Source organism: Diadema setosum, chromosome 16 (genome assembly GCF_964275005.1).
Source record: "Diadema setosum chromosome 16, eeDiaSeto1, whole genome shotgun sequence".
Classification (NCBI taxonomy): Eukaryota; Metazoa; Echinodermata; class Echinoidea; order Diadematoida; family Diadematidae; genus Diadema; species Diadema setosum.
In genome coordinates, this window is record NC_092700.1 from 17,409,713 (window position 1) to 17,426,385 (window position 16,673).

General features: G+C 39.2%; 1 protein-coding gene across 1 annotated transcript; it reads right to left on the reverse strand.

Annotated features, from left to right (window-relative positions):
* Nucleotides 1–372: 372 nt before the first annotated feature.
* LOC140239637 (G-protein coupled receptor GRL101-like) lies at nucleotides 373–14,558 on the reverse strand. Its single transcript, XM_072319467.1, has 9 exons — nucleotides 14,467–14,558; nucleotides 12,808–12,927; nucleotides 8,801–8,872; nucleotides 6,576–6,647; nucleotides 5,964–6,038; nucleotides 4,800–4,874; nucleotides 3,795–3,866; nucleotides 2,833–2,910; nucleotides 373–1,444 (listed from the first exon to the last, which is right to left on the reverse strand). Exons 1-9 carry the CDS (start codon nucleotides 14,556–14,558, stop codon nucleotides 373–375), a joined length of 1,728 nt encoding a protein of 575 aa, XP_072175568.1.
* Between the last annotated feature and the right edge of the window lie 2,115 nt (nucleotides 14,559–16,673).

Here is a 16,673-nt window from a genome sequence, read left to right on the forward strand (position 1 = left end):
TCAAAGAATTCGCCATCTTTGTTTTAACAATAAGAGAACAAAGAAGAGGAGAAAGAGAAAGGAGAGAGAAAAGTGAAGAGACAGAATTACTTTAAAAAAAAAAAAACTTAAAAGACCATAGCTGCCAAATAATATTATCGCCATAGTGCAGAGCAGAGCAATAACAAGTGAAAGCCACAATTTGATACAATCTTTTCCTAACCCTACTAGATTACTGACTATTTTACAAGTAGGCCTACTTTGCCTACGCTTTCATCCTTAACCCTGAACATTGCTGCAGGGGCGAATCCAGGAATTCCGTAAAGGAGAGGGGACTTTACAAAATTGAAGGGGGCGCTCCCCTCTGGATCCGCCACTGTAAAGTGATAAAGGTTACTTATTCTCCTTGTTAGAGATCATGTGAATGATGGTGTAGATGTACGGGTTGAGGGACGAGTTGATGGGCAGCACGAAGACGACGAGCCAGGCGTAGACGTCGGGCGTCACAGTGATGCCGGAGGTTTGCACCAGCATCCCGAGGACGATGATGGGCATCCAGCAGAAGAAATCGGTGCCGACGATCAGGAACATCCGGATTGCCATCTTCACCTCCCCGGCCGACTTGTTGGTGCGCTTGCCGACCTCGGTGCGCACGAAGCGCACTTTGATGAAGATGAGCATGTAGGAGAGGGCGATCAGGCAGAAGCTGAAGAAGTTGATGCCGAGGAAGAGGACGATGGAGAAACGCCAGGTGGAGATCGAGGACGTGGTCGCGATCTGGTAGAGGGCCAGATTGTACGAGTTGAGGGCTCGGTCGTCCGGCTGCAGCTCGGGGTTGGTGGACTTGCGGATGAAGGGCAGACCGACGCAGACGTCGCTGAGGTTGTAGGAGTCGGGATCGAAGATGGTGAGGAGGATGCTGGCGGCGCCTATCAACAGAGCGAGGAACCAGATGAAACTGACGACGATGCGGCAACTCATCGGTCCGAGGCGCTTGGTGCTGAAGGGAAACATGATGCAGATGAAGCGGTCGATGCTGATCAGGGTGAGGAGAAACACAGAGGTCTCGCTGCTGACAACTGACATGAAACCCAAAACTTGGCAGGGGGTGCTAGACCGCCACTCCTGCGCTCGCCCCTCCCAGAAGTACGACTCCCCGATGTATATATCCATGATGGCTAGGAGCAGCATATACAGGCCCATGAGCAAATCTGATGCGGCCAGATTTGTGATGAGAATCGACTGTACGCGAGCGACATCGCTGGATACCTCCGTCCGAATCCGCTTGATGATCACCAGGCTGTTGCCTACCAACGCGCTGATGGCGAGGATGAAGATGAAGATCTTGATGGCGGTGTTTTGGAGGAAAGTTCGACGACACGTGAAGAGCGGATGAGGCGGTATCTCCACGATGCATTCGGCGTGGTCCGGAGCCACGCAGCACAGCCGTGGATCGTTAGTATACCTATTACAGGCAGACAACGTAACATAATCAATAGTCTCAACATTTCAAAAGAGTTTCCTGTTACTATACTGTATGTGAGAACAGTGATTAACATTATCATACAAATCATGATTATGTGTATATACATAGAATTAATAAGTATATTAAAAAAAAAACCAACTTAGTGACTGCTGAAAAAAAAAAAACCTCGCTCCTCCTGAAGATCTGTATTTTACTCTAACCTATGCTTGAATTCCCCCTCACACACACACACACACACACACACACACACACACACACACACACACACACACAGTCACACACAATTAATGTGCACTCATATACAGACTTTCTATTTCTCCACTTTTTTTACCGCATTAGTTTCACTAGCTTGAAACTAACTTTTCAGCAAAAAAAAGCAACAACAACAACATCAACAGCAACTCCCTTCTCGACCTTCCACCTATACCTCATATTCTTCCATTTGTTTCTCTGATAATTACTTGATACTACGTTAAAAAAATCTACATATGCGTGGTAACGAAAGTTTGCGAATGTTAGGTATCGTCATGGTTCACATGCAGTTGCAATCACATTCACAAACAGTTTTCATTGTCGCAAACAATTTCTTTACATTTCTTTGTCGCAAAGAAATTTTGAACATGTTTGAAATTGCTTTACGACATGAACATTATTTTACGAACTTGGTTGCAACCGTTTATGATCCCTGACGAAACAAGGATCACCTCTCTTGTTCGAAAAAAAAAAACAGTGTTCACTCAGTAAGATACCTCTTAAATAAGAAATCCATCCCAAAAATAAATAAATTTCAAAAGAAAGAGAAAAATATTCCCTACAGAATGATGCAAATAAGGAAGATAATTTGAAATTTCACATTTTTTCGGAAAACATTTCTTGGCCAGTCCTTATGAATATTCAAATGAGAAAGTCGATAATATCATACCCTCACAATTTTTCATGTATGTTTTAGATGAAATTCGGAAAATCTGTTATTTTTAGCTTCTACAAGTCAAAGCATGTTTCTATGCCAAGAAATATTATTTGTTCTTTTTTATTTTGAGTGGTTTTTTTAAGACAAATCTTATATTTATACAGCTGAAATACGAGATTTTTATGATTTCTAAAATGAAATGAATAAGAAATTGTGAGAGCATGACATCGTCAACTTGGTGATTTGAATATTCATTAGGATTGGTTTAGAAATATTTTACCAAAAAAAAAAGTGAAATATCAAAATGTTAAATCTTTCTTATTTCTTATCCGATTTTTGTGATTTTTGTATCGTCCTATAGGGAATATTTTTTCTATTTGTTTTGAAGTTTATTCATTTTTGGGGTGGGTTTCTCCTTTAAAACTTCAGAGATCCGACAGTTAGAGGGCAAACTTACATAGCTTTCAGACTATCAAGCCCATCAAACACCCCTGGGTAAAGTTGCGTGGGCGTGGTCGCCACTGATGACAGAATTCTAGAACAAAGGATCCAAACATAAAATCAAAGAAAATGAAATGAAACAAACAAAAAAAAATCCAAGTAGAAAAGATCATAATACCAACAAAAAAAAAAATCCTTTACAAATTCTTGGAAGAATAAGAATTTTGAAATGCTGACATCATCCAGGGGCGGATCTGAGGAATATCGTAAAGGGGAGACGCCTTTGCAAAGTTAAGGGGTTGCACGCACCCCCCCCCCCCCCCTTTTCTTTTTACTTCTTTTGTTTTAACCAAAAATAAAGAGGGGGCGCCCTCTCTGGATCCGCCATTGTCATCACATCTTTTCGTTGGTCTATTATGATTTATAATTTTTACAAAAATTGCTATCATCCTGCTCGTCTAATATTCAATATTCATTAAAATAATATACTATATTCATTTAAGTCAAACTGAGTGGAGTATTGGAGTCGCATTTTAAATCATGTGGATGAAATGACTCCGTGCAACTTTCTAGCAATCTTGTTTCATGATTTGATGATTTTGATAAAATAGAGATAATGGTACAAACAAAACAAAATGACGTCCATCTTAGAATACAGGATGGGTCATAATCACACAAAAATAATCAAACATTGGCGTGTTATATCCATGTCAAATGTTTACAGATAATGGGGTTTAGAATACTAACTACTCTTATTCATATTGCAACTTGCTGCTTCGAATCACGCAATGAAGCAATTCAAGGTTTCCATTTCCTCACCACAAACGAAAGCAAAGACACAGGTGATAACTAGTGACCATGTTAAACTTCAGCCATTCGGCTGCGAAGTTTGATGATCAATAAAGCATTCATTCATTCATTCAAGAAGAAATTCGACAATCGTATCCCTGAAAATGAAACGTTTTTGATACAACTTACAGGTCTTCTAGCTGTGTCATGTTGGAGAAAGTTCCCGGTTCAAATTTGTGAACAGTGCTGTTCTGGAGGTTGCTGCAAACATACAAGGAAAAACAAACAAACAAACAAACAAAGACAGAATCATCAGACGATCTCATCTTTTCAAAAATATCTAAAATGATTTTCTTATCTTCCTTCCAAATAACACAACCTTAAGACTAGCCAATCGCCAGCTTTTTTGACCATTTTGCTTCCAAGAAAATCGCAATATCTTATGGACATAATACACCCAGCTCAAGACTAGTGTGAGGAGAGGTGCTCAATGCTTCCCGCAGCACACAATGATGTGTCTATCGAGTTTTATTTTAATATACACACTCGGTTCAGTTATAGTTAGAGTGGACTATGCCCCCCCCCCAAAAAAAAAAAAAATCAAGAAATAAGAACAACGACGTTTCATATTACTTAGAATCGTTTCTTCAAAATTTGAAATACCCAATCGGTAGGCTACAAGTATTGTATTTCTCTAATGTTTTCACAGTTAAAAGGTGTTGCCCTTTTCTGTCGTTTCGTTTTGTTTGTTTGATGACCTGGGGTCATCAAGCCATGCTTTCATAAAGAATCCCTCGCCATTTCAGTCATTTTATCAAAATTACTTATAGTGATTCCTGTTCTTGTGCGCATTAAGTTAACATTATGTTTTCTTTATATATTAAGTTTATACAATATGTTTCCTTATATAATATGTTAAATTTATTTGTAGCATATGTATATAAATTTTGGAAAACATGCCGACTTTTTGTTAGATTGTATTAACGACGGAATGCAGAAATAAAATTGAACTGAGCTGAAAGTGAGAACGAAAACTTAAAACGAAAAACAACTCGTCGATCAAGAGATTATAGGGTATATGGCTTGAGGGGGGCGGGGGGGGGGGGGCTCGTGTCAAGGAGCTCGATATGACGTATTGATCCAGTTTGGGCTGGAGAAATCATCCTGAATACTCGGTATTCATGCTCAACTTACAGCCGCAATAGCTTCTTGGCGATCCCAGCGAACATTTCTGGTCTTAGGGCGGTGAGGTTGGTGCGAGTCAGAACCCTGTTAAAGAAACGGGGGAGTATAGAATAAGAATGTGTTCGACTATTACAACGAATATCGAAACAGAATCAGGACAATAATAGTATACCCCCCCCCCCCCCCCATTCTAAAAACTGGCTAGATCAGTGGAAGCGACTGACGTAAATGTCCTGGGGGTAATTATCCTAGAACCTGTACGTGCTTAAGGAAACTACTGCTTGAAATTTTGTTGAAGCGAAGTAGAAATTCGATCAGATCCCAAAATGATTACACCGTGATTACGACGGAACAACGATTATTTTCCTTCCTTTTTTTTTTTTTTTTTTTTTTTTTTTTTTTGCACTGCGTGAAACCCGAAGTGTTTGCTTATTTATCAGATAAGTGATGCTCACAACGAGCCTACCGCATTTCGTGGTAGCCAACTATCTTTTGGCCATCGGATAAGGCTCTTTGATGAACACTACTATTGAGGCCTACAGGTCTGTCGTTCATTGGAACGCCCTAGGCAGTGGCCCTGCTGAGAAACCTGCTTAACGTAAAGAGCTGAGCTGACCAGAAAATACATCTTAAAGACAATCACATGATAGCGGGATGTACCATTTAAAGGCCAAGGACCGACATAGGGTGGAAATGAAAATCAGTTAAAAGGAAGAGAAAGTATCTTGAGATAACACAATAAAAAGCACGAAAGCCGCTCTAGAATGAATCGTAAGGAATCTTTAAGCATAAATCATGTAGGCCTACATTATTCAATCAGAATGAAACATGACTGTCCGTTTACACCAAGTACGGTACGGGCAACGGGCCGGGTTTCTGATATGGTACGCCAAAAGGAACCATGTCTGGTTCTGTATCACTTCCCCACTAATAAATTTGTTACAAAATTAATCTTCTACTGTTGATTTTGTCGCTCTTAATTTTGACATGATAATAAAATTTTGGGTGATGTTGTACCGAATTACGGATTTTTATTTTTGCTTAAACAGAATCCGACATGTTTCCTTTTGGCGCACAATAGCAAAAACCCAGTCCCGTGACCCGTTCTGGATTTGGTGTAAACGCAGCTTAATAAACATCATCGACAACAACTCCAACTGAAAGATCACTTACAGGCGCTCTAGAGAGTTACCGAGGTCAGCGAATTCTCCATCCCTGAAGTCTGTTACCGGATTCCATTCAAAGTCTCTAGTCAACGTGAAACAAACCAACAACAACACAAAATGATGAGAAGACGCCCTCATTGATGACCGAGTACTTCAGAATCAATTACGAGGATGCCCATATTTCTCCTACATTGTAGCGGCATTGTCTTTTCGAGAGGTTTATCCGTATAAAAGCACCACTATCCACATTCGTGCGATTGCGTGATTTGCGTAACGTTGCGCAATATCATATTATTTATCCTAGGTTGTTATAGCTGATGAATGGAACTTGAAGGGTTGAATCCATAGTAGGCATATATAAATTTGAAAAGACAGACGCTTTTCCAGAAACATGCAATTTTCACGCAGTCGTTGTAATTTCAACGCCCTCCCTTAATGAGTGGCCATTTCTTTTTTTTTTTTTTTTTAGAGACAGAACTTTTGCTCCATTATTAGAAGAGACAATTGCAAAATCTGAAGATAAAGCGAAGAAAAGAGAGATTCTGAGAATGAAACGAAGATCGAGAAAAGACGAATTGACGGTTCTTTGTTAGGCATGCACATTGTATGATTGTCTTACATAAAGTAAAGGCTCCTGAGATCTGTGAAAGTGCCTTCGTCGATCCTGAATATGTCATTATTTTCTAGCCACCTGTGTTGGATAGAATAAAGACAAAAAGCAGAGCTGAAGTACAAGTGATTAATTTTAAGGTGGTTACGCAGCCACACACACACACACACACACACACACACACACACACACACAAAAATCATTGTAGATATTGCTGTCATCATTATTTTCATCTTAAAAGTACAGTGGGCGGTGATATGGCTCAGTTGGTATAGCAGGGGGCATTTCATGAAGGAACTTGTCGGATAGAATATCTGACAAGTCAATTATATCCGACAAGTTTTGAGAAATTCTTTAGTCTGATTGGCTGATTTCTCTGAACTTGTCGGATATAATTGACTTGTCGGACATTTTATCCGACAAGTTCCTTCATGAAATGCCCCCCCCCCCCCAAGATCCAGAGGAACCCGGGTTCGATTCCCAAGCCCATCTGAGCAATGATGAGTCTAAACACACCGTCGTGACTCTAGCAAGGGACAAAACACTCTGTCCCTCGGATATCCATATCGGGCTTAAAGGGATCGTATAGTTTTGGTTGAGATCTAATTTCAGGTTTCTACATTTTTTGGTGAGATAATGAGAAACCTCCTATGAAATATGAAAGAGCACGTAGTTCCATGAAGAATTCAACGTTTATTTGATGAAAACTGGTTTTGAAATGGCTGAGATATCCAAAACAGAACGATTCTAGTAAAGTGTGGGACCCACATTTTATTACGGTCACTTTGTTTTACTTTGTTTTGGATGTTTCAGACATTCAAAACCCGATTTTCATCAAATAAACTTTGAATTCCTCTTAAAATGGTATGCTCTGTACTATTTCTTAAGTGTTTTCTTGGTATCTTGCAAAAAAGTTAAAAGCCCAATTCTCATCTCCACCAATATTGTACCATCCCTTTAAAATGGAGGTCCCGTGTGCGAGAGAGTCCTAAGTCATGCACGTAAAAGTTCCCGCTTCATTCATCGCAAAGAGCAGGGTGCTTACTTAACCCGGTGAAGTGGTCCGCCTCACATCCAACTAGATCACACGTAGACCAGCTAATTCAGTTAAAGGGGCATTCCAGACGATTTCCATAATTTCACGTCATGTAGTACATACATGTATATCAACAGCTCCATGTATAGATTTGTGGAATTTATTGTGGTTCTTGAAGCAGAGAAATCATATTTTGAAAAACCTTAAACAAATTACACTGAACAAGGATGATAACATAGTAGGCTCACATATTTCTGAAATGTAGCACTGTAATTCCATTACAATACCGCTTGCTTGCGAGTTCACCTGTGTATAATCCATGCATGCCTTCTTCTTTTGTGCTGCTTCCATGAAATCCAACTCATGGGTTTTTATGGTGACCCTGCCATGTCATCATCCTTGTTCATTGCAATTTCTTATCAATTTCAAAAATATTCTCATTCTTCATCCCAATTATCATAAATTCTGAAACTTTGTCCTCAGTATGATTAATTTATAATTGTTCAAATGTAAAAATCTGAAAATCATCCGTAAGTCTCCTTTGAATATGAGCTATCCGGTCATTACTTTTTTTTTTCTCAGATGGTTAATGAAACAAACAAACAAACAAACGAACGAACGAGCAGTTGTTCCAACGATTTTTTTTTCTACCATGTGCATGTTTACGAAATCAACGCACGATCACATGACATAGATATGCGTTTGCCATTGGTTGCTTTCTTGAACCTGCCTCATGAATAGTCATAACAGGAGAGAACAGTGACAGCATTATAATCACTTGGTAGTGATGCTGTAGGCTACATTGGTTAGATAAGAATTAAAACCAGCTCGGTAAGAACTTTTTAGTAGTGGTCGATCGTGATTAACCCCTCTACAAACACACCATGACGATCTTGGTAACTTGTCACGCTTTCTTTTCAAATACGAGAGTTCGTTATTTGTTTCAGTAGATGCAAAAAACACGTGCAATCTTCGTACGGTGAAAAAGTCTCCCCTTCGGAATCTGTGAGCGGAGTTCGTGCTGAACCCCTCCCCCTCAAAAATTTCAGGAATAAAATGTAACATGTTTTATGCCTTTGTATCAAACAATAAAGGCCTTTCGCAGATACTTATGAATCATGAATACTTGTGTCCATGGAAACAGAGAGAATCCGAGGAAAATTGAAGCCATAAATCAAGGAAGCTTTAGCTCACTTACAATAACTGAAGGTAGTAGAGCCCTCGGAACGTTCCATTCAGCAAATAGGTGAGGCCGTTATTGGATAATCTCCTGCAGTAGATCGGAGAAAAACAAAACGGTGAGCGTTATACATGTTCATACTCATAATATACAGCCTCATTTTTTTTTTCACGATGCAGTTATTATTGTATGTGTATCGTCACATTTCTGGTACGGTCTCATAAACTTAGATCACAAATGAGTATAAATAAATCTTGCCATTAGGCACGTGGTATTTTTTTTTCTTAGCCTGCTACTGGTCCATACTTAGCATTTTCATGAATATTCTGCTATTATACACTAGCAGATTGATCATGCCCTAATATTGTACAATGCTTTGAAAGCGAGGTGAGTTCGATAGCATGCATTCCTTGTGCAGGTATATTCTCCTTTTAATAAGCTTATTGTTATCTTTGTATGATACTATGATGTACTTATGATACACTTAAAGAGGGCTCTGTCCGCTATTTTCTTTTGGCCCAATCTGACGAAATTTCTGGGTTACGTAATAATGAGATAAAAATCAATTAAATAGATAAAGAAATTGGTTGATGAAGAATTCTTGTGTAACTTATACCATAGTCTTAGAATGTAGTACAATATAATCATCAATAGTTGTGTAATGAATTCGCTTATTCATTGAGCATCGATCAATTAGTTATGTGCACATGCTCAAGTTATATGTGTGTTTGTTTATAATAATAATAATAATGATAATAATAATAATAATATCAGTAGCAATGATAACAACAACAATAACATTAATACAAATATTAATAATAATGATGATAATAATGATAATAATAACAATAATAGTAATAATAAGGACTTATTCATCCAGGGTAGTCTCTTCCCTGTTGCCACTGCTCTACCATAGAGGGCCCTGCCATTATTATTACCCTAGCGTTGCCAGGTACCCGTTTATAAACTTGGATCGAGAGGGACATCGTGGGTAAAAAAAAATAAATAAATAAATAAAAAATCTTGTCCAAGGACGTAAGCACTGGGCGGGATTCGACTTTGGGTCCTCTAGGAGTCTACAGGAGTTTTATCCACTATGCCACAATATTTATCATAATCTTTATAAAAGACTGGATGTTGTACTTACAGCATTCTTAGACGCGCCATCCCGTCGAGGTGTCCAGCCTCCAGATGCGTAATTTGACACCCTGTGAGCTCCCTATTATCGGGAAAACAAACCATAATGCATTGACTCCGTTCAAACCCGTCATAGCGGCCGCCTGTACAGAACGCCCTTTACTGTAAGTGCTCACGAAGGGACTGCAGTCTACAAGCCGTACAGTTCCTTCCATTCCCACGACTTTTCCTTGATACAGTTTATTTACAGTTAAACTATCATGACTGGATTCTCTTAAACTATGTTTTCTTTATCATAAAATAAAAATGTGCTGCATTGATTTCGTATGTTTGCTTGTTTGTTTATTTATTTTGTTTATTTATGGAAAACTTAAATCATACGTGAATAATCAAATATTTCAAAATTGATGGATTGCCGACTTTAGATTCATTATTACAATTATTCTGTTCCTCCATGGGCTCCAATGCACAAAGATATTGAAAATTATAATACACTATTTTTGAAACATACACATAAATGATATATATCCCTCATAACTGAAAAAAAACCCTTAAAAACAATGAAAATAAATGAATTCATTGAATATATATCACCCACCCCCGAACACACAAACCCCTTATCCTTTACTCTTACATTATTACCTGAAACAATTACATAACCAAGCTAGTCTGTCAAACCACACTACATTACTTATCAGACATGCACTATACTATACCATACATAGTATACGATGTACATCATATCAGAATTCACTAACCCTACTGCATACAAATTATCAGAACAACCCTTGCAGAACAAATGTATGTCGCAAGCAAACGATACCCTCATCGATATCACATCCGCGGCGACACGAACAACTAAATACGCCCCAAGCACCCCATAATACCCCCCATACTACTCCCCAGCTTACTTGAACATACCCTCAGGGGAAAAAAACACAACAACCGATTCAAATGTTTTATTGTACTTTGTACTTTTGTTGGAAAATGACAGAAAATTGAAATGAAATAAAATTGAAATAAACGGTCATCTTTCAAACACACACACACACACACACACACATCACATCACATTACATACAAAATGCAAAAAATTTTCGTGTATAGTTCCATGAAAAAAAAATACATATATATATATATATATATATATATATATATATATATATATATATATATATATATATACATATATATATATATATATGTATATATGTATATATATTATTGTATATATATATATATATATAAACCCACTGTGAATTTGTAATTCTCGGCATCTATCTGTCTAACGTCATCAGCGGTTATCTGGTTTAACATAATGAACCTAAGATAAGACAGTCACTTACCTCCCCCCCCCCTCCAAAAAAAAGTGAAAAGAAATAGGAATAATAATGTAAAAATAGATAAACAAATAAGAAATATATTAATAACTCGTCATATTAACTAACGCCATGAGCAAATCACGAGAAACAAATTGCATAAGTCAGAAATAAAATGCGATTGCCGAAAAGCATGTTTTGTTATGTTTTGTTTTTTTCCTCCAGCCATCGGCTCTATTTTCGAATTCTTACTGAATGCTTCGAAGTTCATTCTTTCTCTTTGGGTATTCCTTCTTCCCCCTTTACGCGCGCGAAGTTATGGAGCTGTTGGGCGTGGATGAAGACGGAGATAATATAGCGCCGTTTACGGAAACACGGTGAGATGATACGACCTCACCAAGTCAAAAAAAAAAAGATTAACTGTTAAAACGTTTACTTACAAGCCGTGAACTTCTCCCAAGTGCTGGAAAGCCCTTGGTTTTAAGTTTGGCAGAGGCGTCATTCGCAGGTTCCTGTATAGGGAAGTTTAAAGGCCGTATACTTAGAATCAAAATAGCATATTCAAATCATCAGTAATTCTTGGGTCGAGTTGTTTTTTCATCGCAACTGCTTGACAATTTGCAGTCCGCTGGCTTTCTTAAACGCCGATTATTCGGCTACTCGAACTCTACTCAAACACTAAGTGATCGATGTTTGGAGTACGTGGATGAAAGGCAATTTGTCAGTCAGTTGCAATAGAATAGGGAATGTCATATCATAGCATATAATATCATATTATATATCATAATATAAAATATCAAACCATGAATATTTGTGAGCAGGCTTTAGAGGACGTTATAATCAGTGTAAAGCACAATCATCCAGGTTTGATAGTGACATTATTTTCCAGGAGCGTACAAGGTGTCCTAAAAAATGAGGTCAGGGCTCGAATCGTCCACCCCCTCTCCCACCACCAACTCCACAGTAGACGTCTGCTGTTCATGTCAGCCCCCCCCCCAAAAAAAAAAGAGAGTATATATTACATACATTATTTTACTAGCCTCACGTAATATCACATTTTGTTAAGCGTGCCACTATAGCACAAGATCATTTTATTGTTTTATGACCAGTAGATGACTGCATAACTCCTGAAATAACAACGAATGGACCATTTAACGTTGTTTGATTTTCTCACCTGCCCCAAATCCAACTTTGATAAGAACCATAATTATACAACAATCTTAGGCGTGTTTTGATTACATGTACCTAATCAGGTCTAGATACAAATGGAATTTTTTGAAATTAGAAGGAGCCACTGCAGAAGAGAACCAAGTCTTAGATAACGTGTTCCAACGATACAATTACGAGCAGATGACATAATACATAGCTTGAATTAATTAAGAGCAACAGTTTCGTTTCAGTATTTCAATTGTTCTTTACTGGTAGGCCTAACCCTCGCCGCGGCTTTGTGACACGCCCAGGCTCTCTCAGCCTATTGGCCTATTCAACAGGTGCCAGTGTCTCACAGTATGTTAGTTCCTGTAGAAAGGGATGCAAAGTCCTCTTCGCGCCAATTAGATATCTCCGTACAGTTCGCCCACAGCGGCAACCACGGCGGATCCTGCTGATGACACGGTTCGCTGATCGGGCAGTGAATGAAGACAAACGGGGAAGCTCCGCACTGGCAGCCCCTTGGACACCGCTCCGTGCCTGGTAGTAGAAGCAAGGATTTTTGTGTGACTAATGTTTTATGCCTGCTGTTTCAAATCTGTTAACACTTTATCGTGATCGAGAAATTTTTACCAGCTATACTGTTGTCTGAAATAAATAATTAGTAATCATAATCCATGAATACACATGCATATTCCTTGTTTTCCGTCATCATGTACAGAAAATGTCAATTGTGCTTTTTAAATGTCACATATTATTCACTAAAGACTAAACTGTAGCTGAAGTGAGTGGATGTGTTGCCAGAGATTAAGTAAACGAGAACCTCGTTCGCGCCCTGAGATGTACCAGTGGACACGTCGACTAGGAAAGGCTGGAAAAAATACGTAATCAAAAAAAAAAAAATGAAAATAAAATGAATAGTCAACAGATGTTTGAAGTGTCAACGAGTAATGTTTTTGATATCCTCGGGCAAAAAACCAAAATGTATTATACTTTTTTTTAAAAGAAACGAAGGTTTCAGAACCAAATATGACCATTACTTGGCAATGTAAATTTGACCTGCCGTATACATTTGATTGGGTGTCAGTATTTGAGTTTAAACTGTTGAAACTGAAACTCAACAATATAAAACAATTTAATTTTAAAGTGATAAATAATATTGTACCTTTCAATGATAATTTACTGAAATGGAAAATAACAACAAATGCACAGTGTAAATTCTGTATTAAAAATGAATCCTTTATGCATAATTTGTTGTATTGTCCGAGAATAAGAAACATCTGGGCAAGGATCAATGACCTAAAGGCCGTGTCACACTAGCCTTGCGTGCTACTTCCGAAGAACATTTTTGCTATCCGGAGGTCCCCGCAGATGACCCGCACATGACAGTACCTAGCATGTATCTCATAAGTAGTTACCCGGAGATGCGCACGCTGACTCTATTTACCCGCTGCCAAAAAAGGCCATGTCACACCAGCTAAGCGGGCTTATTGCGTATGGGGATTTTTCAGCACGCAGAATAATTTCTGCGGCTGGACAAGGTTTAGGGCGAGTTTGGCGTGGGTATTACATGATAAACGCGTGATACCTAAGTCCTTCTTGCGTGTATTCCGTTGAACTGCATGTTAGGCGCGTGTGTCACGTGATAGCTTCGTGATAGCTTCTTTTATGTCAGTTACGGGCGACATACGGGCTCTGCGAAGTACCTCCGCCACAACTGCGTGTTATCTGCGTACTAGTCGCCTGCAAGGTGAGTGCTAGCCTGAACAATAGGCTGGCTCGAGTGGATGGGCAAACAATCATTTGTCAACTAGCTTTCAAGAAGTGAAGATGCCCCGTAGACGGAAAGTGCACAAGGGCAGATCGAGAACGTCCAGTGGATGGACAGCCACAAAACCCGGAAGATTAACAGCAAATGCATCAAATTGCTGCTGAAGTCCATTCGGCGGATGAAGTCCTGTCCGAAAGGGACCAGGTAGTCCTCGACGCCACAGAGGACAGAGGACAAAGAAGAGAATGAGTCCACGAATGGCACGCACTCCCTTCACATAGGCATAGATCAGCGGGCAACTTACCTACTTCAAGTGGGTCAAATGCCTGTGAATTGCGGCGGCTAAGGCCCTCCTGCGGGTGTTCTGCGTGGAACTCTTCGGGTAATCCTCACGACTCATCCGGAAATACATGTAGTTTTGGTCATGCTCAAAACTTTGCTGCGGGAAAATTGGACTAGAGTGCGCACCTTCGGGTAGCCTTTTGTCAAGGTCCTCTCGCTGTAATGGGCGAGCGAAGCGAGCCCAGCCGAGCGCGCCAGCGCGCCTCGCGCAACCCCACTCAGCTGGGCTCTCTTCACCATACAGCGAGAGGGCCTTGACAAAAGGCTAACCTTCGGGCAACTAAGGACGAGATAAGTGCTAGGTACTGTCAAGTTCGGGCCAACTGCGGAGAGCACCGGGTAGCAAATTTGTTTCCCCGCAAGTCAAGCCGCAAAACTTCCCCAGATACGGTATGACAAGGCTTTGAGCATGCTCAAAACTTGTTCCGGAAGAGTCACGGGAGTTGCCCGTAGGGGTACGCGCAGAACACAAGTAGGAAACCCTTACCGGTAGCACCTCACAGGCAACTCCAAAGCACGTACTTCGCAATCCCCGTAAGTCGCTCGTAACAGAAAATGGATCGGTTTCAAAGCTCTCACGCGAGTCACACGGAACGCACGCAAGTAGAAGCTAAGTAGCACGCGTCTAGTAAGTAAGAAACAAGTGCGAAAATTGCAAACATTCTTGTCCACCCGCGGAAAATCTTCTACGTGCTTTAAACTACCTCCTCGCCACAATCCCGCGTAGCTTGCCCGGACAGGTGTGACACCGCCTTTATCTTTGAATGTTCAAGAAAAAATATTATCATAGATGAAAAAATCATAGTATTTGGGTATGAAAGTTGTAAGAAGGATTATTTCCTTATCAACGCAATAGTTAACTTCGTGGAATAAACAATCTATAAGGTATATCTCATGGAAGAATACAGAAATCAGCGATTTTCTGCATCATTTATTGTAAAAGAAATCAAATATGAGTTTATGTTATGTTTCTGTTATATTGTAATGATATTTTCCCAAAAAAAAGAAGTATTCGAGTAAACTATGATAAAATCCATTACATACAAAATTTTCATATGATATAAATTGAACTGTGATTGCAATTGTTTTATGCTTGTATTGACTTTTGCATGATTCTGAACAATTGATTTAAATAAATTCCTCAGTTTGAGGACAAAAAAAAAATAAATTTTGCAATAAAGCCTGAAATATAAGGACATATCGCTCATTGTTTTCACTAAACCATAACTGAAGACGGTTTAGTCTAGAAACAGATTTATTATAACTATTGTTAAAATTTTGTACATTTTACAATTCTTAACATTAATTATACTGATAAACTTTTTTTCACAATGGATATTTTCTATCCCTAACTCACATTTCAGAACTATTTTGAAGCACTAAAGCTAAAGGTTTTTGTTTTATCTGCAACTGTTAAACAATGCCTTTAATGGTTTCATCACAAGCAATGAGAAATTACTTCTCTTTATCTGCCGTAAAGAATAAACATTCTTATCGTCATGTGCTATGGGGAAAAACAAGGAAAGGCTGGAAAACACAAATAAACGAACAAAACATTCTCAAGAGTATTTCAGCTCCCCTCTTCCAGTTTAAGGAGATGACGATGCGTGCTAAGATTTGTTAAGAACAATTATGTAAAACGAGAATGCCATTATACAGATGAGAACGCCATTCTATTATACAGGACGATGGGTAAAACCAGGGGCCCGTGTCATAGAACTTGTCATCAGTGACAAGTTGTCATAGATGTGACAAGCTACTGAAATCCTTGCATCTGATTGGCTGAGAGCAAATTTGTCATAGAAATGTGGCAGTTGTCACTGATGACAAGTTTTATGAAACGGGCCCCAGGATGGACGCGTTCTCGATTCTGATGGTTATTGACACGTGAGACGGCATCATCACGATGACGTCATAATGTATAGTAGTCAACAACAGCAACGTTTACTTCGACGGTCTTCAAGAGTAAATTGTGTTTATGCCCGCCGGTTATCAAACGAATTAAGCCGCTTTGCATTATTGTCGCAGGGAACTAATACTTTCGAAATGGACTTGTAATACCAGTGTGTCACTCATACTTGCAACTGAAGCTGCATGTAGGTGTAAAAGGGTCAGTTACAGCAGTCACTTCCAAGACTTAAATATGCTTTTCGGGAACTAACCTCACTTATCC

Coding starts and splice junctions, on each gene's coding strand:
- LOC140239637 (XM_072319467.1), bottom strand. CDS start 14,558: ATGAGTCGTGAGGATTACCCGAAGAGTTCCACGCAGAACACCCGCAGG. Junction 6,648..8,800: donor CTCTACTACCTTCAGTTATT/GTAAGTGAGCTA, acceptor TATCCAACACAG/GTGGCTAGAAAATAATGACA. Junction 1,445..2,832: donor CTTGATAGTCTGAAAGCTAT/GTAAGTTTGCCC, acceptor TGCCTGTAATAG/GTATACTAACGATCCACGGC.